Source organism: Balaenoptera acutorostrata, chromosome 4 (assembly GCF_949987535.1).
Source record: "Balaenoptera acutorostrata chromosome 4, mBalAcu1.1, whole genome shotgun sequence".
In the NCBI taxonomy this organism is placed as follows: domain Eukaryota; kingdom Metazoa; phylum Chordata; class Mammalia; order Artiodactyla; family Balaenopteridae; genus Balaenoptera; species Balaenoptera acutorostrata.
The window spans coordinates 1,993,464-2,016,635 of NC_080067.1; the positions used below are offsets into that span (position 1 = coordinate 1,993,464).

The 23,172-nt window shown below is 40.4% G+C and overlaps 1 protein-coding gene across 4 annotated transcripts in view; it reads left to right on the forward strand.

Moving 5' to 3' along the window:
- NGLY1 (N-glycanase 1) overlaps positions 1-23,172 on the forward strand; it is a 55,353-nt gene that overhangs the window by 25,884 nt on the left and 6,297 nt on the right. For 3 of the 4 annotated variants that reach the window (XM_057545556.1, XM_057545559.1, XM_057545558.1), the window contains 7 exons: positions 710-875; positions 8,818-9,040; positions 11,291-11,412; positions 12,843-12,988; positions 14,631-14,741; positions 15,855-16,019; positions 20,877-21,062. In XM_057545556.1, the coding sequence (XP_057401539.1) occupies positions 710-875; positions 8,818-9,040; positions 11,291-11,412; positions 12,843-12,988; positions 14,631-14,741; positions 15,855-16,019; positions 20,877-21,062 (1,119 nt within the window). The remainder of the gene's footprint in view (positions 1-709; positions 876-8,817; positions 9,041-11,290; positions 11,413-12,842; positions 12,989-14,630; positions 14,742-15,854; positions 16,020-20,876; positions 21,063-23,172) is intronic. The other variant, XM_057545557.1, reaches the window with a different exon arrangement.

Here is a 23,172-nt window from a genome sequence, read left to right on the forward strand (position 1 = left end):
CATTGCGGTGCGCGGGCCTCTCTCTGTCGCGGCCTCTCCCGTTGCGGAGCACGGGCTCCAGACGCGCAGGCTCAGTAATTGTGGCTCACGGGCCTAGTTGCTCCGCGGCATGTGGGATCTTCCCAGACCAGGGCTCGAACCCGTGTCCCCTGCATTGGCAGGCAGACTCTCAACCACTGCGCCACCAGGGAAGCCCTCTTAGTTTTTATAACCACTTTCCCTAGAGGGCATATTGCCATTGTTTCTTCCTTTAGTCCATTTGCATCTGCCTTTCCTCTCAGGAATTTCTCAAAATTCCTGATCCCTTGAGAGTAGTCCTCGTTAGCTAATGCGGTATAAAGTTTTTTAAAAAATTGGCATTTACAGGGATTTGAAGTGGAAACAGCTGTAGGATGCATTGCTTAGAGTGCTATCTTGTTCCAGGTGTGTGGTCAAGAGTTCAACATATCCCTGCCTAAATATTTATATCCTCAATAACATACTTTCAGATGAAAATATAGACATGTCTTAGACTGTGATACAGATATGGCTGTCTCCTAATACTAATTTTGTAAAGGTTTTGAGTATAATTATATTTCAGTGAATCCATACATTCTTTATCTATGAAATCATAGAACCAGTGTTTTTTTATTATGTTTAACATAGAACCAGTGTTATTATTTTTATAGCATATGGAGAAAAGCTAATTTCATTATTTTCTTTCTGTTAGGTTACTGGTGATTCAATCATTCTAAAAGCTCTTCAGTCCAACACTCAGCATGTACTGGTCTATGAGAATCTTGCTGTCCAGGAGAAAGTGCTGGCTTGTATTCCAGTCCAAGAACTAAAAAGGAGATCACAAGAAAAGTTATCTAGAGCTAGAAAATTGGATAAAGGTAGTGGCTTTACATAACCATTCATTGCTAAATATGCATCATTGCTAAATAAATAAATGGGAACGCTGAAATGGTGCCGTTTGCTGTGTACGTTGTAGATACGTAACCCAGTTCTATTTGGATTTTTAAGAAGTACAACAATAGTATAATTTTTTATTGCATGCACCTCATGCACACTGGAATGTGTATTTGCAGTTTAATCATTGGTATGTGATTTTTTTTTTTCAGATATAGTAGAACTTTAGTCCATGGAATCTATGATGGCATTATTAGAAGATTTTAATGTGAATCGGAGAAAAACCTTACTCAAAATTAATTCATGTGATTAGACCACTGACTCCCTTTAATAGACAGTTACTGATAAAGAGTGTGGCTATAGAAGCCAGCTACCTGGGTATAAATTCAGCTCTGACTCTCACTGTGCATCACCGAGCAAGTAATTTAATCTCCATGCCTCAGTTTCTTCATTTGAAAATAGGAATGATAATTTTAAGCGATAACTGAGATAGTACATGTAAGTGGCTCAGAACAGTGCCTGCCACATTCATCAAGCAATAATTATTTGTTGGTTTCATTAATGGTCTTAGGATTTTAGTTGTTAAATTTTTCCAACTTCAGCATTTTTACTTGGAGTTTTTATGTAATTGGTTTTTATCTGTTAAGTCATTTCTTAATACTGCCTTTTCTAGGGGGTTCTGTAGTATTTTTTTGGTGGTTGCCCTAGTTTACAATAAACATTTTTTTTCCAATTTTAAAAAAATTTTTATCTTATATTGGAGTATAGTTGATTGATAATGTTGTGTTAGTTTCAGGTGTATAGCAAATTGATTTAGTTATACAGATACATATATCTATTCTGTTTCAGATTCTTTTCCCATGCAGCTTATTGTAGAGTATTGAGTAGAGTTCCCTGTGCTATACAGTAGGTCCTTGTTGTTTATCTATTTTATATATAGTAGTATGTATATGTTAATCCCAAACTCCTAATTTATCCCTCCCCCCTCCTTCAAAAGCATTATACTGCTTTGTGTGTAGTGCAGATACATTTTAACAGAATGTCTCAATTCTTCCTTCCCATCCCTTGAGACTCTGCTGTCATTCATTTCACTTACCCAGAGGCTGTAATCACTCAGTACATTGCTACTGTTATTATTTAAGCCGTTACTTTTTAGACTAAGTAAGAATGAGAAAAATAACAGATTTTATGTTACCTTCATTCATTCTTCCCCTGAGGCTCTTCCTGTATGCAGGCTGGAGTTTATGACCATCACTTTTCTTCTTCCTGAAGAACTTTTTACTGTTTCTTTCAGGGCAGGTATACTAGAGGTGAAGTCCCTCAGTTTTTCTCTGCCTCAGAAAGTGTTTATTTCTCCTTCACTGTTGAAGGATAATATCACTGGGATGTAGAATTCCAGGTTGGTGGGGGTTTTTTTTCTGTCAATGACACTTTAAATTTCTATTCACTCTGTTGCCTGCTTGTTTATGGTGAGAAGTCTACTGTAATTTCTATCTTTATTCTTCTTTAGGTTTCTCCCACCTATGCCCCTCACCTCCCCCTCCATCCCCAGCTTCACTCAGGATTTTCTCTTTGTTTTTAGTTTTCTTCAGTTTGAATATGACGTGCATATGTGTAGTTTTTTGGTACTTATCCTGGTTGGTGTTTTCTGAGCGTCCCAGATCTGTGGTTTGGCGCCTCATTAATTTTGGAACATGCTCGGCCATTATTACTTCAGATATCTCTTCTGCTCCTTTCTCTCTTTCTTTTCCTTCTGATATTCCAAAATAGGGTATCCTATTCTACCTTTATTTATCAACTGTTTCCCACCATTGTTAGATGTTCTGGCCCATTTTTAAAATTCTCCCACCATAATTGGATGTTCTAGGTGTTTTGTTTCTTTGTTTGTTTCTATTCTCTTTTTTCCTCTTTGATTTTCAGTTTGGGATGTTTCTGTTGACCTGTCTTCAGGCTCAGTGGTTGTTTCCTTGGCTGTGTCCAGTCTTCTGATGAGCCCATGAAAGGCATTCTTTATCTCTGTTAGAGCACTTTTGGTTTCTAGCATTTTTTTAGTTTCCATCCTTCTGCTTACATTGTTCTTACATGTTGTCTACCTTTCTCATTAGCACCCCCCCAAACATATTAATCATAGTAATTTTAACTTCCCTAATTCCAAAACTTGTGCCGTATATGAGTGGTTCTGATGCTTGCTTTATCTCTTCAGACTTTTTTCTTGCCTTCAGGTTTTTCCTTGCCTTTTAGCATGCCTCGTAATTTTTGGTTAAATGTCGGATACGATGTATTGGGTAATAGGAACTGAGGTGAACAGGCCTTTTGTGAAAGGTGTAAATGTCCATTTAACTAGGAATTGGGCACCGTTAATGACATTGTGTTTAATGTTTGCTGTAAGTGTCAGGGGCTTCGGGTTCCCCTGGTGTTCTTGGGGTCCCTCTGTTGTCTGTGGGCTTCCCTAAGGACCCCTCCTTAGCTCCAGTCTGCATCCTGCAGATGGTTTAGTTGTAATGATCCCCTGTCGTTGTACCGGAGTCCTGTTGGTGTGGTGGTGAGGTGTGGGGGAGGAGCATTCTGTAGTCTTAGGGTTAAATCTCAGTGTCTTAGGGGGCGTTATGCTCAGGCCTGTGACCACCCCCCGTAGGTGAGACAGGAAGGCCAGAGGGGCCTAGAGTCAGGGAAGCGCCGTTTCCCCAAACTTACTTAAGCTACAGGTTTGTTGTGAGACCTGGAGACAGCTCTTCCTCTTCTTGAATTAACAGGGTTTTTTGGGTTTTTTCTATTTATGAAACAAGGATGCTTATCAGTAGGCGGTCACCGAGGCTGTGTCCATTTCAGAGTACTGTGGTCCTGTGCGTGATGCCTGACATACACGCCTGCTTAGCAGGCGCTTCCTGGCATGTTCTGTGTGTGCCGAGCCCTGCAGAGGAGACGTAGTTAGCAGTGTCCCTGCTGACGTTTGCCCTGGCATTTTTTCCCTCTAATTATAAAAGTAATACCTGTTTTATGTAGAAAATTCAGAAAATAGGGGGAAGATAAGCCATCCATAATTTCATCACATCAGAATGCAACTTCTGAGATTGTGTATACAGTTGACCCTTGAACAACACAGTTTGAACTGTGCGGGCCCGCTTACACGCAGATTTTTTTCCTCTAAATACATACTACAGTACTACGTGGTCCAGGGTTGGTTGAATCCGTGGATGTGGAACCGCAGAGGGCTGACTGTAAAGTTGTACATGGATTTTCCACTGCGTGGGGGGGGAATCAGCACCCCTAACCCCTGCATTGGTCAAGGGTCAACTGTATATCCTTTCACACTCAAAAATATAAGGGCAGTATAATGGCGTTTTAATGTAAGTAGGAAAGAAGGAACACATCAGGTTGTGTGCACGGTATTGTGAAAATCAGCGAAAGATTGGGCTTTTTTTTTAAAGTTCATGAAAGATATGTTGGATTTATAACCTGAGATGCCAGAGGACACACAAAGGCAGGTGTCGGGGATTTTCTTGCAGGTGTGGCGACCACTGCATGGAAGCAGAAGGGCACAGGCCGTCTCCGGGGAGCAGTGCCCAACACGGTCTGGTTCGTGTAGGGTCGGGAGGGGGACATCATGAGGTCCGAGACCATATCTTCGTTGACATTGAATTTCAGGCAGAGCAAAGCATACTGAGTTTATTTATATATTTTTTAACCTTTTGAAAAAGAATTAGCGGCAAAATGAAGCAAAGGATACTTCTAATGAGGTTTTGAAGTAGAAAATAGGACCAAAGAAATTTGCAGGATGAACGTATCTTAGTCAGGAGGCTGATGCTGTAGTGTTAGTGTGATTGAACATACAGCAAAAGTATTATATAGCCTGTTCATTAGGTAGGAAGAAATGAAATGATTTCTCAGGGAAGTCAAGTGTTCTTGATGACTTAATTCAGCAGGGTTAAGCATTGAAGCTTTAAGCAAGTGAAAGGTAGAGGTGCACTTCAGGAAGATCAATCCAGCAATAACTTGTAAAATGAACAGAATCAAGAGAGTACAAGGAGAGAAGAGGTCAAACACAGTAGTAATAGAATTCACCTAAGTGGAATAAGAAGGCAAACAGGTATTGTGACTGCAACGGAGGAGGTGGATGTGAGAGTTGAGGTGACAGAATATATGGTATTTGTATTGATGGTATACAGTCGGCAGGGCATGGAGTCAGGTGTGCATAAGGAGAATGTCAAAGAGGACCGCCTCGTTTTGCATCGGCGTCAGTAGGCACAGGCTTTGAAGGGAAATGAAGAGTCTGCTTTCAGACACCTGCCAGACATCATCTGGACTGCCAGGTGAAAACGGAGGCCTGGAGCTTTGTTTGGAGGTCAAGCCTTGACATACACTTCAGGGTGGTAGGTAAAGCCATGCAAGTAAGTGAGATTGCCCAGACTGAAGACGGTGGGGTGGCGGAAGGATTGCAAAGGTTCTAGAAAGCAGGGCAGCACTAGCCACATGTGGGTACTTACAGTAAGTAATGAGTCTAAGTTAACATTATGAGGCCTGTTTGTTTGCTCAGTTCTTCTATCATTTATTCTGCTATTTACTGAGCACCTGCTGTGTAGCAAGCACAGCTCTAGGTCTTGGAGATACAGCAGCGAACAAAACAAAGTCCCTGCTATCATGGGTGAGACAGCCAAAAACAAATGCTCAGATCTGGCAGGTAGTGATACATGCTGGGAAGACAAGTCAGGATAACGAGATAGAGAGTGATTAGGGAGGGTGCTGTTTGGTGGAGGGTTGTCAGGAAAGGCTTCTCTTGAAGCAGTGATTTTCTTTTCTGGTAGAGGCATTGGCAACTGCAGAGGCTCCGTGGGTGGGAGTGAGCTTGGCATGTTTAGGGGATGGAAGGAGGGCGCATGGTGTAGTAGAAGGAGCAAGACAGAAAGCTGAGAGAGGAAAAGGGGGTACATTAGTTTCCTGTGCTGCTGTAGCAAATTACCACCAACTTGGCTCCTTGAAACAGCAGGAGTGTGCTGTCTCACAGCTCCGGAAGCCAGAAGTCCATAATCAGTATCCCTGGGCCAAAATCAAGGTGTGGGCAGGGCTGAAGGGGAGAGTCTCTCCCTGCCTCTGTTCGCTTCTGGGGGCCGCGTGCGGTCTGGCTTGTGGCTGCACCACTCCAGTCCTGAGGACCAGCATCTCCACATCCTGCCCCTCCCCAGTCCTGAGGACCAGCATCTCCACATCCTGCCCCTCCCCAGTCCTGAGGACCAGCATCTCCACATCCTGCCCCTCCCCAGTCCTGAGGACCAGCATCTCCACATCCTGCCCCTCCACCGCTGCATCACCTTCTCCTCTGTAAGGTCTCCCACTGCTCCCCTCTTGGAAGGACACATGTGATTGCGTTTAGGGCCCCCATGTAGTACGTAGGATAATCTCCCTGTCTCAGAACCCTTAACTGCATCATGTCTGCAGAGGCTTTTTTTTTTTTTTTTTTTTTTTTTGCCTTCTTTGGTAGGATTCACGGGCTCCAGGGGTTAGAATGTGGATATCTTTCAGGGAGCCATTTTTCGGCCTACCGCAGGGGCCAGCTGAAAGAATGAGAGTGGCGACTTTGGGTTGTATTCTGAATGAGATGGAAACCCATTGGAGGGTCTCAGTCGACTCAAGCTACCTTGCATTCTTAAAAAGATCACTCTGCTGTAGGGACTTGTTGGAGAAAGCAGGATGAGAGTGCTGTTTTTCTTAAAGTTCAGTTTTAGTCCAGCATTCATGAATGTCTCCTTGTTGAGAAACTTTCATGTTGTGCAGGAAAAGCTGAACTCTCCCTGCCAGTCAGTCCTCCACCTCCTCTTCCGCAGGTAGCAGCTATTATCACATGATGTGTTCCTTTTCATATCTTTTCCTGTGTATTTACACCCATAAATAGTTATCTATAAAAATAAATAAAGTTGCATGGGTTGAATAAAGTGTATCATCTCTCATATATTCATCTCCTTGGTGATTTTCATTTACTGACATGTCTTGCAAGTCATTTTCCCTCCCCCCTAGTGCTCTGTAGTGTGCATGCACTGTTATTTGTACAGTTCCCCACTGATGGACACCGAGATTTCCCTGTTCTGAAGGCTGCTGCAGTGAAGATCCTTGTAAAGCATGCCTGCCTACATGAAGGAATGTTTCACTGGGTTAGATATAAAAGTATCAAGGGTGTGTGATACTTTCATACTACATTGGATCCCTGCCAAACAAATTGCCTTCCAATTTATACCAGAAGTGTCTGGGAGTATTTGTTTCAACTTAATGAAATTATTGAACTTCTTTTATGGACTTTACTAATTTTTCTAATGGGTTTTGTTAATATTCTTACTGATTGATAGACGTTCTTAATATATTCTGGATACTTTTCTTTGTTAGACTCATTACATTTTTCTCTCAGGATTCTTTAATTTCATTCAGTGTATCTTGAAATTGAAAAGTTATAAATTTTAATATGAGAAAATTATTTTTTCCATTTTTGTTTTTACAGTTGTGTTTTGTTTTCTACACCAAAGTCATGAACGTAAACTTCTACTGTTACTTTTATAATATTCCCTCTCTCTGTATAGTGTTTATATATATATGTATTAGAATTAATGTAGTAGGGATCTGATATTTGGATAGCTACTCGTCCCAATACCATTTGTTGAACAATCCATCCTCTCAGAACTACTTTAAAGGCTAACTTTATTAAATACTGTGTATCACTTAGAAATCTGTCTTTCAGGACTCTTTGTTTTGTTTCATTCATCTCTTTGTCTGTTCTTTATCAGTATCACAATATTTTAATTATTAGAATTTTGTAATGTGTTTTGGTGTTCTGTAGACAAATTTATCTCATTCTTAGTCAAAGTTGTGTTGACTATTTTGTGCCTTTCCTCTTTCACATGAATTTTGCAGTTAGCTTGTCAAAGTTTATGAAAAATTATTTTGTAATTTCAGTTGAGATTGCATTAAAGTACAGGTTAATTTGCGAAGAGTTAACAACTTTGAGTTTTCCCATTCAAGAACATAATATATTTTGGCCTTTTAATATTCTCTGTAGTTTTTTTTTCTTCTATAGTTTTTTATTTTGAAACGTATCAAACATAAATACAAGAATAGCGTATAACAGATCAAACACTTGTGCCCAGCATCAGACTTTATTAGATCTTAACATTATGCCATATATCTCCTTCATATATGTTTTATTATTTTTAATAATAAAATATTAAAGATAGGAATGAGAATCCCCATATATGTCCCCGAGATTGTTTTCCCCTCTCCTTCTTCCCAGAGATACCACTGTCTGGAATATGGTCGAGAGAGCGATCTTTTTATTTGATAAAGTGGATATAATAATATATGTCATGCTTACTTGCTAGGGTTCTAGATAGATAGATAGATAGATAGTACACATGGTTGTGCTTTTATGTGTTTTGTGAATTATATTGAATGATGGTGAATTATATTGTACAGTTGAAGCACTAATAGAAAAGCTAATAGGATGATTTTTAAAGTGTCCAGAATTCTGTGATTTCTGCCTGTAATACTGTGATTGTTTCATATTTACTTGTGAATATATCTGATAACAAATATAATGCAGTCATTTTAAAATGTTTTTCAAAATCAGACTTACTTTGTTACCTTCCAGGTGCTTCAGGATCAATTCCAAACTGTCAGTAGTTCCCTGAGAGGTGGTTGTATTCAGCATGGTGTTGGTCAGAGGATGCAGTAAAGTCCCACTGCTTTGAATGTGCAGTGGATTACGTCATTGTATTTCAGCCTGCTTCACAATACACTGACAATTCTGTCTGCATCCTATTTGTGAAGACCTTTTAGATCATCTTCTGTTTTCATATATTTCAGCTTCATATTTGAGGATAAAATACACGTGGATGTTCTTAGTTTTTTCTGCTTTAAATCTTACTTGGCTCTGTTCTAACTTCTCAGGTACTAATGTAAGTGAAGAGGACTTTCTTTTGCTGGAGCTTTTACACTGGTTTAAGGAAGAATTTTTCCACTGGGTGGATGACGTTTTGTGCAGCAAATGTGGCGGCCAGACTAAGTCTAGAGGCGAATCATTGTTCCCCAGTGATGATGAGCGGAAGTGGGGTGCAAACAGGGTGGAAGATCATTACTGTGACGCCTGCCACTTCAGCAATCGATTTCCAAGGTAAGTGTCCCCTGGACAGTAAAGGCAGAAGAATCTCTTATTGGGATGGTTAGGAGAGAATTTTATTAAATCAACTTTTCATCTTCATTTTAGTTATTAGAAGTATATTCCTCTAGGACAGGGGTCAGCAAGCTATGGCTGACAGGCTCAATCCAGCCCACATCCTATTTTTGTAAATAAAGTTTTATTGGGACACACCCATGCTGCTTCAGTAGCTTATGGTCTGTAACTGTTTTCACATTACAATGTCAAGAGTTGAATACTGGCAACAGAGACCATATGGTCTGCACAGTCTAAAACATCTACTGTCTACTGTCTTTATATAGGAAAAGTCTGTTGACTCGAATATAAATTGAGTGTAGTCCTAGCAACTTAATGCTGTAAATCTTGTATTTTTATTCTTTTAATACATAAATTTTAACTTTCTGATAACTTTAATAATAATACTGATAACGCATAAAATAATGCTAAAACATTAGAATAATACTGATCATTGTGATAGTAAATACAATGCTGTACTCAAAATCATCAGGTGGAAATGTGGAAGGTGAAAGTATAGTATAGGACCATCTTTTTTTTTTTTTTTTTTTGGCTGTTCTGTGTGGCACACGGGTTCTTAGTTCCCCGACCAGGGATCGAACCCGTGCCCCCTGCGGTGAGCGCCGAGTCCTAACCACTGGACCACCAGGGAAGTCCCCTCATCATATTTTATCTTGAATGACAGAAGTTTAATTAGGGGCCTCTGCTACCAACCTAACCTACCCTCATATCTCTAAATTTAAACTAAGGGAACTGGAACTTTTCTGTTCACTTTTTCCATCCTTTAATTTATAAGTCTCTTATCAGATGTTCTTAATTGACAATACTTGTAAAGTTTGGTTGTATCATCAGGCAAGAAAAGATATCAAGTTTTTGAAATACCTGATTTTGGGGGTTTAGGGACTCAGTTCTGTCCTAATGAGGAATCAGTCCTGTGATATTCAGTCTCTAAGATAAACAGAATCCACTGTCCAATAATTATCTAAAATAAGCACAGGTTATTTTTTCATTCAGCATATGTGTGCACAGGTACTTTGCAAAGATTTGAAGGTAAAAGATGTCTGTGATTAAATCCTGTCCTCATAAAGTCTAAGCCGTTGGGTGTAGACTGATAGTGCGTGCACAGGGAGACAGAGGCTAACAGAGGTGTCTGTACCGAGCGGTGTCCTTTTCCCTCCTAACCGTGTGCTTGTCTTACTGTTAGCTGTTCTCTGGGTAGGGCTGGGAGGATGAACACTGTTAATTAGAGACCAAGCAGCCTTTCAAGTTGGCACAAGTGGTGTTTAGAAGATGGAGGCGTAGGATGCTCTAATCCTGCTGCTGTTACTTCTTCATGTTAACACGCAACTTTTTCCAGTAACTACATTACCTAAACCACAAATTCGTTTAACTTAGCTCAAGCAAGAGCATCTGCTGGATTGAAGACAGACAGCTTGTCATTGCAGATACGGTTCATTCACAGCTGACATCGCTGCTCAGCTGGGCACTTTTCCTGAGTAGCTTTATTAGCTCAAAATCCTTCTCAACACAATATGCAAATTTTGATGTTCTTCAGCTTTATGATAATTTTATAACTGGAGTAACTTTTTAAAAGAATGTTGCCAACACATTTCAAAAAACAACTTGCAAATTAGCAAGCACCTTTAAGTAGTTCAGCAGAATAAAATTTCAATCCAAATGATTGTTAGAAAGAAGAATAGTATTTTAAGTAAAATTGAGTTCAACTAAGCTTTAAAATCTTTCTTGAGTAGTTTGTTAAAGTTGTTTACCTATGAGGTACAATGAGCTAATTATACCACTGGTTAGAGTAACACTAATGCTTAATGCAGATTTCCTAGAGAATCTGCCTGTCCAGATCCTGCGTGTCCTTCAAGGCCCAGTTCAGGATCAAGCCCTCCTCCCCGACCCCTCCCCCATGACACTAATTCTGACCTGTTCTAGGGTTGGTATCACATTCTGCCGTGTATTTAAATGATTTGTGTTCTCTCCTTCCCTCTCTCAGGACTGTAAGCTCCTTGAAGGCTGTACCACTGTTTAATCATTTTCCACCCAGGATTCTAGCACAATGCCTCACATGTTCTAGGCTCTTTAATTATTATTTAAGAATATGAAGTTAAGAAATATTACTGTTTAGCACAGAGGTAATGTAAATTCTTTAGACTGCTTGATTTCTATAATGAATCGAAGCTTTTTGTTGTTATTTTAAACCAGGTATAATAATCCCGAGAAACTTCTGGAAACAAGATGTGGACGGTGCGGGGAGTGGGCCAATTGTTTCACACTGTGCTGCAGAGCCCTGGGCTTCGAAGCCCGCTACGTCTGGGATTACACAGGTGCGGACGCCGTGTGGGCAGAGGCCAGGGGGGTCTTGCTGACTTCAGGATGGGGTGTACAGTCCCACCTTGTCAGTCTGTGTTTCCATTTGCCTTCTGTAAATAGCAGTAATCCCAGCCTCGTGGGGTTTTTTTTTTTTTTTTTTTTTTAATGGGGATCACAGGATTTTTTTTAGTACCCCTAGCATTTTGCCTGGTACTTTACACTATAAACATTTTTTTTTAATTTTTTAATTAATTAATTAATTTATTTATTTATGGCTGTGTTGGGTCTTTGTTTCTGTGCGAGGGCTTTCTCTAGTTGTGGCGAGTGAGGGCCACTCTTCATCGCGGTGCACGGGCCTCTCACCATCGCGGCCTCTCTTGTTGCGGAGCACAGGCTCCAGACGCGCAGGCTCAGTAATTGTGGCTCACGGGCCCATTTGCTCCGTGGCATGTGGGATCTTCCCGGACCAGGGCTCGAACCTGTGTCCCCTGCATTGGCAGGCAGGTTCTCAACCACTGCACCACCAGGGAAGCCCCTAAACATTTTTTATTAACAATTTATCATGACATTTTTAGTAGTGCTGTTTCTCTATGGATAATAACATGTGTAATAATGTTCTGTAGAAATCTTCATTTTTGTAGAGATTAGTGTAAAAGATTTAGTAATCTTAATATACAATAAAATATAATAAAAGCCATGTGAGATTTATATTGTCCTTATTTCGTTATAACTTGTGTCACATGTTAAAAAGTTTTTCTTCTTAGATTTTTTTCACTTGTGTTTCTGTTATTTTCTTGGGATAAAATGAAACCTTCACTTAATAGTTATTGTTCTCTTACAGTCAAATAGAGACCATCAGTAACCAGACATCCTCTGTTAGACCTCTGCTGGAATTAACTCCTTCACATTAGCAAACTGTGTGCATTAGTCCTATGGTTTACGTGCTGTTGTTTGACGTGTTTGCCCTTTTCAGAGTTATAGCTCGCATTATTTTTAATTAAGCCTAAAACTGACTGTATTAAAGGAGATTTTCGAAAACAATTGCAAGGATTTCAGAGAGAGAGAGAGGGACTTCCTTGGCGGTCCAGTGGTTAAGACTCCATTCTTCCACTGCAGGGGGCACGGGTTCGGTCCCTGGTTGGGGAACTAGGATCTCACATGCCTCCCGGCGCGGCCAGAAAATAAAAATAAAAAGTAAAAAAAAAAAAAAAGTCATCAAGAATTGCCCCTATTAAAAAAAAAAGAGGGAGAAAGAGAAATTAAAGCAGGTGTTCTAGAGTCTTGTGTGCCACAAAATGCTCACTTGTTAATTAAAATTTAGAATCTTGCATATTGTCACGTGGTTCTCATCTGAGGCGTTTGTATACAGTTATTGGAAGTCTTGGTTTATAAGCTTAGCTTTTGTTTTCTCCTCCTGGCGCGTCCTCGTCTGTCACTTGTGTAGACCACGTCTGGACAGAAGTGTACTCCCCTTCTCAGCAGCGGTGGCTGCACTGTGACGCGTGTGAAGACGTCTGTGACAAGCCCCTCCTCTATGAGATCGGCTGGGGCAAGAAGCTGTCCTACATCATCGCCTTTTCTAAAGATGAGGTAGGGCGGAAGAGAAAAAATGGGTTCTAAGAATAAAATTTTTTGTTTTCTTTTTTGACAGCCTTTGAAGGTATAATTGACATAAAAGAAGCCGCACATGTTTAAAGTGTACAACTGAATAAGTGTTGTCATTTGTGTATGCCCGAGAGATGACCTTTGCAGTCAAGGTGGTGAACACATCCATTATCCCGGGAGTTTCCTCGTGTTCGTTCTCGCTCCTTCTTGCCCCTCTCCAGGCAACCACAGCTCTACTCTCTGAGACTATACACTAACGTGCATTTCTAGAGTTGTATGTAAACGGAATCATATATACTCTTTTTGATGGGGGGGTTTATTTTACTCATCGTAATTATTTTGAGGTTCCTCCATGTGTTTGCAAGTATCAGTAATTTATTCTTTTTATTGCTGAGCAGTATTCCATCGTATGAATGTACCATGGTTCGTTTATCCATTTGCCTGTTGATGGACATTTGGGTACTTTGCAGTTTTTTACTATTTCAGATACAGCTGCACAAGTCTTTATATGGGCATATGCTTTCTTTTCTCTTTGGTAAATGCCTGCTAGTGGAATGACCGAATCGTATGGTAGGAGATTGTTTAACTTTTTAAAAAACTGGCTCAACTGTTTTCCAAAGCAATGATGCTGTTTTGCATTCTCATCAGCAATATGTGCGTATTCCCAGTTTCTCCATATTCTTGCTAACAGTATGGTCTGACTTTTTCATTTTAGCCCTTTTTAGTAGCCGTGCGGTGGTGTCGCATAGTGGTTTCATTTGCATTTCCCTGAGGACCAACACTGAGCATCTTTTTTATGGGCTTGTTTGCCATCCATTTCTCTTCTTTGCCCTTCCTTTTTTTAATTGGGTTGTTCATTTTCTTATTCTTGAGTTTTGAGAGTTCTTCATATATTCTGAATACAAGTCCTGTTTCAGGTATGTGCTTTGCAAGGATTTTCTCCCTATCTGGCTTGTCTTTTTATTCTCTCAGTGACTTTTGAAGAGAAGAAATTGATGAAGTCCAGTTTATCAATTTGTTCTTTTGTGGATCTTGCTTTTTGATGTTATGTCTAAGAGATGTTTGCCTAGCCCGAGCCACAAGGATTTTCTCCTACATTTTCTTTTAGAAGTTTTATACTTTCAGTTTTACACTTGTGTCTGTGATCCATTTTGGGCTAATTTTTGTAGATAGTCCAAGGTGTGAATTGAAATTCATTATTTTGCATGTGGTTAATGAATTGTTCTAGCACCGTTTGTTGAAAAAGTTATCCTTTTCCACTGAATTGGCCTTGTACCTTTGTCAAAAATCAGTTCTATAATATATTTATATATAATTTATATATTCAGTGCAATAAAAATGGAGTGTTTATTTGTTGAATTTTGTGAAATTGGCTTTGTAGATAAGTTATAAACAGCTAAATGTTCTGAAAATTTTATCTCCTAACCACAGTCTTTCTTGGAAGTGTACCGGTTAGAAAATGAATAAAAAGCATATTCTCTTCGATGTTTTTCCCACAGGTTTTAAAATGTTAAACAAAGGACAGCATTTTAAAAATTCTGTTTAAGAATTACATGCATTCTAGGTATCTAGCAAATTAATGTTGATGGTTGTAATCTTGTTAAATATTCGTGTCCTGTAATTCGAGGTGGTGGATGTCACTTGGCGATATTCTTGTAAACATGAGGAGGTCATCTCCAGAAGGACTGAAATTAAAGAAGAGTTACTTCGAGAAACTATTAATACACTTAATAAGCAGGTATGTGATGGGCACTTGTCATTTTTCAGAGGACATTTGAAATATTACATAATCAAGAATAGCCAGTTTTTAACCCAGTGAAGTTCTTCAAGTAGTAGCATTATTTTACAATTAAAAATATTTAAATATTTAAATTAAAATTTTCGAGGACTTGTTTTAAGTATCGTGAGGTGGGGTTTTTTTGCCTTAAATTGTCACATCTCAAAGTTCAGTGAAACAGAATTTCCATATATATACTAGTTGACATAAAAAATATGTTGCCTTATTTTTCAAAGTAATTGTGTCTTGACTATAATTGCCCACATGCTTGTCCACATAGGGAAATTTCTGCAACAAGGCACGGGAAGTTGTTAACAATGAGTATTTCTGGGAAGAGGACTGGGGGGTCCAAGAGGGAAGTTTCAGCTTTGATTTTATACCCCTTTGGTAGTACTGAAAGTTTTTTTTTACTATATATATATATGCATATTATTTTTCATGATTTAAGAAACAACTAATTTTGCTGCTGGCAGGCAATTAGAATAGGGCAGATCACCTTACAGTGGTTGAGATTCAGTGTTTCAGCATGTTCACCTGTTTTGAGCTCGGCTCCTTGGGCCACTTGATGATTGGCAAATGCCTGGAAGGGAGAAGAGGTGCAGTTCAGTTCACCTCAGTTTGTTTCTTCCTTTGGGATCTTAGCTTCTTCAGGTCGGGCTACCTTGGTAGCTTTGTGTTGCATTCAGACAGCTGTTGGGGGGGGCGGTGTGGTGTGTGTGTGTGTGTGTGTTTCCCTGCTGTCCTCGCCTTTCTCGGCAGGACAGTTGGTCTGACTCAGGCTAGTCTGTCACAGCCAGAAACAGAAGCTGCTGCCTCTGTTTGAAACTTAAGCCAGTAAAGGGCATGGCAAGTTGGATTATGGGTGTTCAGTGATTTCTTAACATAAAATTTGTAAAAATATTTTGTTTCCACAGTGTCCTTTCTATTTTCCAAAATTACATGTATGAAAACAAAGTTGGTTACTTCTTTCCAAGACCCTGTTAAAATACAAATGTCTTAATTATATTCATACTTAGAGATGGACCCCTGCATTCCCCTAATCGTTAATGACGTTTTTTTAAACGTGCATTACAGAGGCAGATATCTTTGTCAGAAAACAGAAGAAAAGAACTTCTCCAGAGGATCATTGTGGAGCTTGTTGAATTTATATCTCCCAAAAGCCCTAAGCCTGGAGAACTTGGAGGAAGGATATCTGGGTCCTTGGCGTGGAGAGTAGCCCGAGGTGAAACGGGTCCAGAGGTATTTACTTCATAACAGCCTGATAACCTTCTCACTTTACCACTTCCTGTCCTGTGCCCTTCACGTACAGAAAAACACATTGGCCATGACCTTTCAATGAACTTTGCAGGGTAATTATTAAAAAATGTAAACATTTGAAGAGAACCAATAACTGATTGACATAGTAAAATTACATACAAGAGTTAGCAAAGCAATTAAAATGGGATTTTTCTGTTGTTACCTTACGTAAATTTCTAGGGCAGTTATAACTAAAGTACATAAAAACGCATTAATTGTAAGTGTAAAGCTTAACAGATTTTCACAAATTGTGGTTCCCCATGTAACCACTAACCAGAATAAGAAGTTAGACAAGCAGATGTCTGAACGACCTGAGTTCCCTTCCAGCCACTGCCTTTCACCCCTAAGAGTGACCTTTCTCCTGGTTTCTAATATCATGGACTAGTTTTGCCTGTTATTGTGCTTCATGTAAATGGAATCATACAGGATGTACTCTTTTGCAGACGATTTCTGTTTCTTAACATTATTTAGTGAGATTCATACTTGTTGCTGCGTGTTTATAGTACATTTATTTTCTCATTGTGGTATAATATTCCACCATGTGAATATAGTATAATTTATCCACATCACTATTGGGTATTTGGGTTGTTTCTCGATTTTGGTTTAAAATTGTGCCGCTGTGCTATTTACAATAGCCAAGACATGGAAACAACCTAAATGTCCATCAACAGATGAATGGATAAAGAAGATGTGGTATATATATACAATGGAATATTACTCAGCCATAAGAAAGAATGAAGTAATGCCATTTGCAGCAACATGGATGGACCTAGAGATTATCATACTAAGTGAAGTAAGTCAAAGACAAATATTATATGATATCACTTGTATGTGGAATCTAAAACATAATACAAATGAATCTATTTACAAAACAGAAGCAGACTCCACAGACATAGAAAACAGACTTATGGTTGCCCAGAGGGGAGAGGGGTGGGGTGTAAATTAGGATTATGGGATTAAGAGATGCACACCACCATGTATAAAAGGGATGAACAGCAAGCATTCACTGTAGAGCACAGAAAACTATATCCAGTATCTTGTAATAACCTATAATGGGAAATAACCTGAAAAAATATATATAGAAATAACTGAACCACTTTGCTGTACAGTTGAAATTAACGCAACATTGTATATCAACTGTACTTTAGGTTTTTAAAACTTAACGCTGCTGTGAACATACACAGACATGTTTTCAGTGAATGTGTATGCGTTTCAGATGGGTGCCTGCCCGGGAGCAGAATAGCTGGATCGCAGCGGTAGCGTGAGGATGTTCGGCTTTAGCGGATACCACCGAGCGGTTTCCCAGAGCGGTTGTGCCGGTTTACACCCCCCCCCCCCACCCCAGCAGTAAATGAGACTTTTCTATGGCTCTGCCTGTAGTTGCCTGTCTTTTTCATGTTAACATTTCTGGTGGTATATAGTAGTGATAGTATTATATTGTGATTTTATTATTTTTTTAAATAAGAAATTACATTTTTTTTTCCTGGAAAACATAGTTTTTTTTAAATTTATTTATTTTTTATTGAAGTATAATTGATTTACAATGTTGTGTTTCAGGTGTACAGCAAAGTGATTCAGTTATATGTACATATATATCTTTTTTTTTTTCCGATTTTAAATTTGCACTTTGGTGCTGAATGAAGTTGAATGTCTGTCCGTTTATTTATTTATTTATTTTTATTTCTGGCTGCGTCAGGTCTTCGGTTGCGGCATGCAGGATCTTTCTGTTGCGACGCATGGCCTCTTCATTGCAGCGCGTGGGCTTCTCTAGTTGTGGTGTGTGGGTTTTCTCTCTCTAGTTGCGGCGCGTGGGCTCCAGAGCACGTGGGCTCTGTAGTTTGCGGCACACAAGCTCTCGTTGAAGTGCGCGAGCTCAGTAGTTGCGGCGCACGGGCTTAGTTGCCCCGCGGCATGTGGGATCTTAGTTCTCCGACCAGGGACCAAACCCACATCCCCTGCATTGGAAGGTGGATTCTTAACCACTGGACCACCAGGGAAGCCCCATTCTTTAAACTTTTGGATATCCTCTTTTGTGAAGTCCCATTCAGTGCTATGAAAACTTTATAAAGTGGGAAAAATAATAGAATCTGGGAAATTCAGCAGATGAAGGTGTTTATTTCTTATTACATACTTGCCTGCATCTGGTTTTGGCTAGAAATTGTTGTTGCTCTGAGTAGTATTATATAGTCAAACTTATTTGAAGATATTATCACTTGATTAATCTCCCAAAATTAAATAATGAACAATGGAAATGTAATTTCTAGAGTTAGGGGCTAGCATTAAAAGCAGTGTGCTCTGTAATGGACATTAAGTACAATAGACTGTCCTTTGCTCTTAGGGAGCTTAAAGTTGACTCACTAGAAAGTATTTAATGTAAACGTCTAAGAAGGTAAGCAATGAAAAATGCTTGAAAGGAAAATAATCCATCACAGTAGCAGTATCAAACAGTTCCACACAGAGTTTTAGATCTACTTTTTCTAAATTTGCCATTGTTACACCTCATTTCTCTAATAAAGGAATATGTCCCGAAGGGGAGAATTATCTCTAGTAAACTTTGTTTACTTTTAAATTTATCCCATCATCTTTAGCTGGCAGTTAGAAGTGTTGGTTCAGCCACAGAATTACAAGATCTAATTTCAACAGATAATTCAGATCACTGCTGATGCAGTGCAAGTTACAAGTCTAAATCTAAATGAAGCCAATTGAAAAGAGCTAATGTAATTCACAGCTGTGTTCAGTTTAAAATGGGGGTATTTAGGTCTTCACTTCTTTTTCTTTTTGTGGATGAGTGCGCTTCCTCTTGCATGGCATATACATTGATGAAACTTTAAAAATATGAATTGGGTCCTATGCCCGGATTGTTTTCCCTGATGAACATTTTTTAAACTTCTCAATTATTGGAGACCACATTAGGGCTGTGGATTTAAAAATCATTTTCCTCTTTACAAATAGATGTTTGTTTTAAAAGTCAGTCCTAAAAAATTAGGGAACTATATCTTGAAATCGGTTGGAAAAAGAAGGAAACATTGGTGATATTTTCATAACGAGAAGTTTTATCTTAATCTTATATTTTAAAGAAATTATGAAATATTAATGATATATTCAGTAACATATTTTTCTTTTCCCTTTGGTAATTAGTTATCCTTGGTAAAATAGTAGACAATGCTACTTTAATATTTTAATTCCATCTGGTTTATGTCAGGACTCTGAAATATCTTTGATAGAGAAGAATCGAGAAATATTGTTACATGCTTGTTTTAAAGTGTAGTATACTAATTCATAGTTAGAAAATCACCTTCTAAAAATAATAAACTGCCTTTTTTTTTTTTTTAACCTTATCCAGGTTCTGCTAGGGAATTATCTTCTTGTTTATACATTTATAAATATTTTTCTCTTTCCATCTCTAAGATGTTTTATATTCTACTTATTGACCCTTGTACATTTGAAGTTTTTACATTGTGTACTACCTAGTTCCCAATGTTTAGCAGGAAAGCATCACCTACTATCTTGATTGATTAGTAAATTGATTAGTTAGAAGCAAGACGTTGATACAGACTAGAGCAGTGGTTCTCAACGGTGGATGACTGCCTTCCAGGAGACACTTGTAATGTCCGGGGACATTTTGGGGGTTCCAGCTGCGAGGGGCAGTACCACTGGCATCTGGTGGGTGAGGCCAGGGGTGCAGCCCTGCCCCGCACACCACCCGCTGCTGTGCTCACGTCTGAGGGCGGGGGGACGTTGTGTCAGTGCCACAGACAGGCGCGGGACAAATACGTCATCTTCCTCAAACCTGAGATTCAACCAGTGATTTCAGGCGACTGTTTTACATTAAAATAAACATTTATTTTGAAATAGATTGCAAAATTTGCCTGGAATTTTAAGGTGAAACAAGAGTTTTTGTACCACTTTCACTTGTGCGGAAGATTGTTTCCAGCTATACCTCCCAGGCACTGTCCTCGCTTCGGGCATCAGGAAAGGACCCTGGTGAAACGGCTTTAGGCTGAGGCCTGAAGGGTGAGAAAGAATCACGTAGCTGGAGAGTAGAAGGAACAGCATTCCAGACGGAGGGAACAGCATGTGTCACGGCCCCGTGGCAGGAAGCAGCTGGGCCTTTGTGAGGAACTAAAGAAGAAGTAACACGGCGGGGGTGAAGAGACCGCAGAGAAGGGTGCCGTGGGATCTGGTTGGAGAAGGAGCAGAGGACAAGCCACGTGGGCCCTGGTAGCCTTGGTAGAGGTGTGGTGTTCCTGTGCAGTGAGAGGTCAGTGGAGCCAGTTAAACAGGAAGGTGAGGGACTTCCCTGGGGGTCCAGTGGTTGAGACTCTGCGCTTCCACTGCAGGGGCCATGGGTTCGATCCCTGGTCGGGGAACTAAGGTCCCCCATGCCACGTGGTGCAGCCAAAAAAAAAAAAGTGATGTGTCCCAATTTACATTTTTAACAATCACGTTGATGACTGTGTGAAGAGGTTAAGAGTTGAAAGCTGGGAAATCAGCTGTAGGAGAGGATTGCAGCATCCAGTTAAGACATGGCGGTGGTGGAAATGAAGTCATGTTGACACAAAATCCCAAAAGTGTAAGTCAGCTACAGTTTATATTTCTTGTTTTCTGTCTAGTAATGTTTGATGCTACGTCAGCATCACACTGTTCATATTTAATCTGTAAAATATTTTCCAGATTTTCCAATGCCACCAGTTTTTCACTTTCAAGTTGAAGGAATCTCTTAACCACTATCCATAGCAGTACCTCTCTATGGATCTGTTTTCTATTATGTTGAAAAACTAATTCTGCTTTCTTTTTAAGAGTAAAGAAACCCTGTTCATCCCCTCTGAAAACGAGAAGATTTCTAAACAGCTCCACCTTTGCTATAATATAGTAAAAAATCATTATGTCCGCATTTCAAGTAATAACCAAACCATTTCTGGATGGGAGAATGGTGTGTGGAGAATGGAATCCATATTCAGAAAAGTTGAAACAGACTGGAACATGGTAACGTAATGCATGAAGCTGTTTAAAACTTCAGTCATTGTTTAAACAAATATAGATGGGCTTAATTTTTCAGCTGTGTATAATGTGAAAACGGATATCAAAATTACTTTTAGTAATCCTTAAACTTGTAAAAGAAGATCCTGCTCTCCGTGTTTAATGAAATGTCCATTCGAAATCTGTGTGTTTATATCAAGAAAAGTATCCATTTTCATCCAAGAGGCCCAATTTAATTCTTTCATGGGGAAAAATAATCAAGTGTATGACCAACTCATGTGACTAGTTTTTGCATGAATATGTAGAGTATATTGTTATCCACTTCCTTCATAGATGTGTATTGATTGCCAGCCACGGGCAAGCTGTTAGGGACTGTAATCCATGTAGTCCAAAGTCCCAAGAGCTAACCGTCTAACACGCTTCTGTTTCATAAGAATGTGGATGATTGAGCAGCGATATTGGTTATTTCTCCTCTGTTTCCTAAAAATAAAGGGAGAAATGGATGGTGGGACTGTAGTAGTTCATTGTACCAACTTGTACATTGTTGTTACCTGTTGTCTGGAATAAGAGGCTTTGCTTTTAGACTGCCCTCCCCCTTAGACACACACCAAAAATAAGCTCAGAGCAACTCACATGACCTCAGTAGGTCTGACCGTATTATGGATAGGTTTCACTGGAGTGAATGAGCTTATAGGCAGCTTTAACTTGCCACCTGAAGAGTGAGAAGCTGTTCACTTGTAAGACCTAGTGAATAGATTTAGCAGGTGAGTCACAGATGAACAGCTGCTCGTGTTTATGAGTATCTGCTACATGCTTATCACTGTACCAGCCATTAATCAGAGTACAGAGGACATACAAAGATAAGGTCCCTGCTTTCTTCCACCCACCCCACTGCCCCATAGGTTTTTGTTCTAAACTTACCTTGGTGCTTATTTTGACCATCTTTTTGTACTAAGCCAAGAATGATTTGTAGGCTCATTGAGATTGTAGATGCAGGAATTCTCTTCTTTAGTTAAGGAAGGGCATAAAATATAATACAAGATAAAATTTAGAACTTGAAGATACATGTATCTGTAATTGACTCTTCTCGCTGACGAGAGAGGAGGAGCTTCTTCTGGAAAACCATCCTTACCTGAAGAATTGCTCTGAACAGCAAGCAGGAGAGGACAGACGTGGCGTTTACCCGAGGCCTGGCGTGTGCTGAACCGGAGACAAGGCCTGCCCCCCGCCCTGACCGCCGGCCTGGTGGAGAAGACAGCACTGTGCCGAGGAGCAGGGCTGGTGTGTGGCATGCTCCCGTCCTGCTCCCGCGTCTGCTCGTCGGCACACGCGCCCCGAGCGCCTGCTGCGCCCGGCACGGCCCTCACCGCGAGGACGCGCGGATGTAGGTGCCTCCGGTGTCGGCCCTCGCAGTCCGGGAAGCGTGAGCAGCCACGACGCAGAGCGCTGTAACGAGGACGCCAGCGCGTTGCCATGGGGACTGCGGGAGGCTGGCGGAGCGCCGCAGCGCGGGGGGCGCTGGGACTGCGCACGGAAAGCGGAGTAGGTGCTCGCGAGGCAGGGCCGGAGCGTGCCGGGCAGGGCTCGCTTCCAGACCTCTGAGGAGACGGTCGTGGCCGGAGCCGGGGTGCTGTGTGAGAAGGCTTCACGTCAGGCAAGTGAGGTGTGAGGGCCATTAAGTACGAAACAAGAGCCCACTGAAGTAAAGTTTGTGCCTTCGTGTGCTTTTACGAGGGGCGCCATCTTTCAAAACGTGAACGAATTCATTTCCGGTTAAAATACTTACTACTAAATGAAGAAGAATGCTGGAATTGTAACTGCGCTTGTAGAGACTAATCACTCCGAAGTCATATGTCGCCCTTAAAACATGAATTTTTCGCCTAAATCAACGTCTGTCGTGCTGTTCGAGGGCGCCCGCAGCTAGGGCTTCTCTAACTCGGCTAAAAGTGGAGGCTCGTTCCGCTCAGTAATCGCCACGCTGGAGTCACGGCAGGTCCCGCGCAGCCCGTCTGGGGGTGCTTGGAACGGAACCTTGCGCGCTCACGGTGGCAGCCTCCCGGCAGCAGAGACTCTCTGAAGTTTACTCCTAGCAAAGACACTGTTCAGTGCTGTCTGG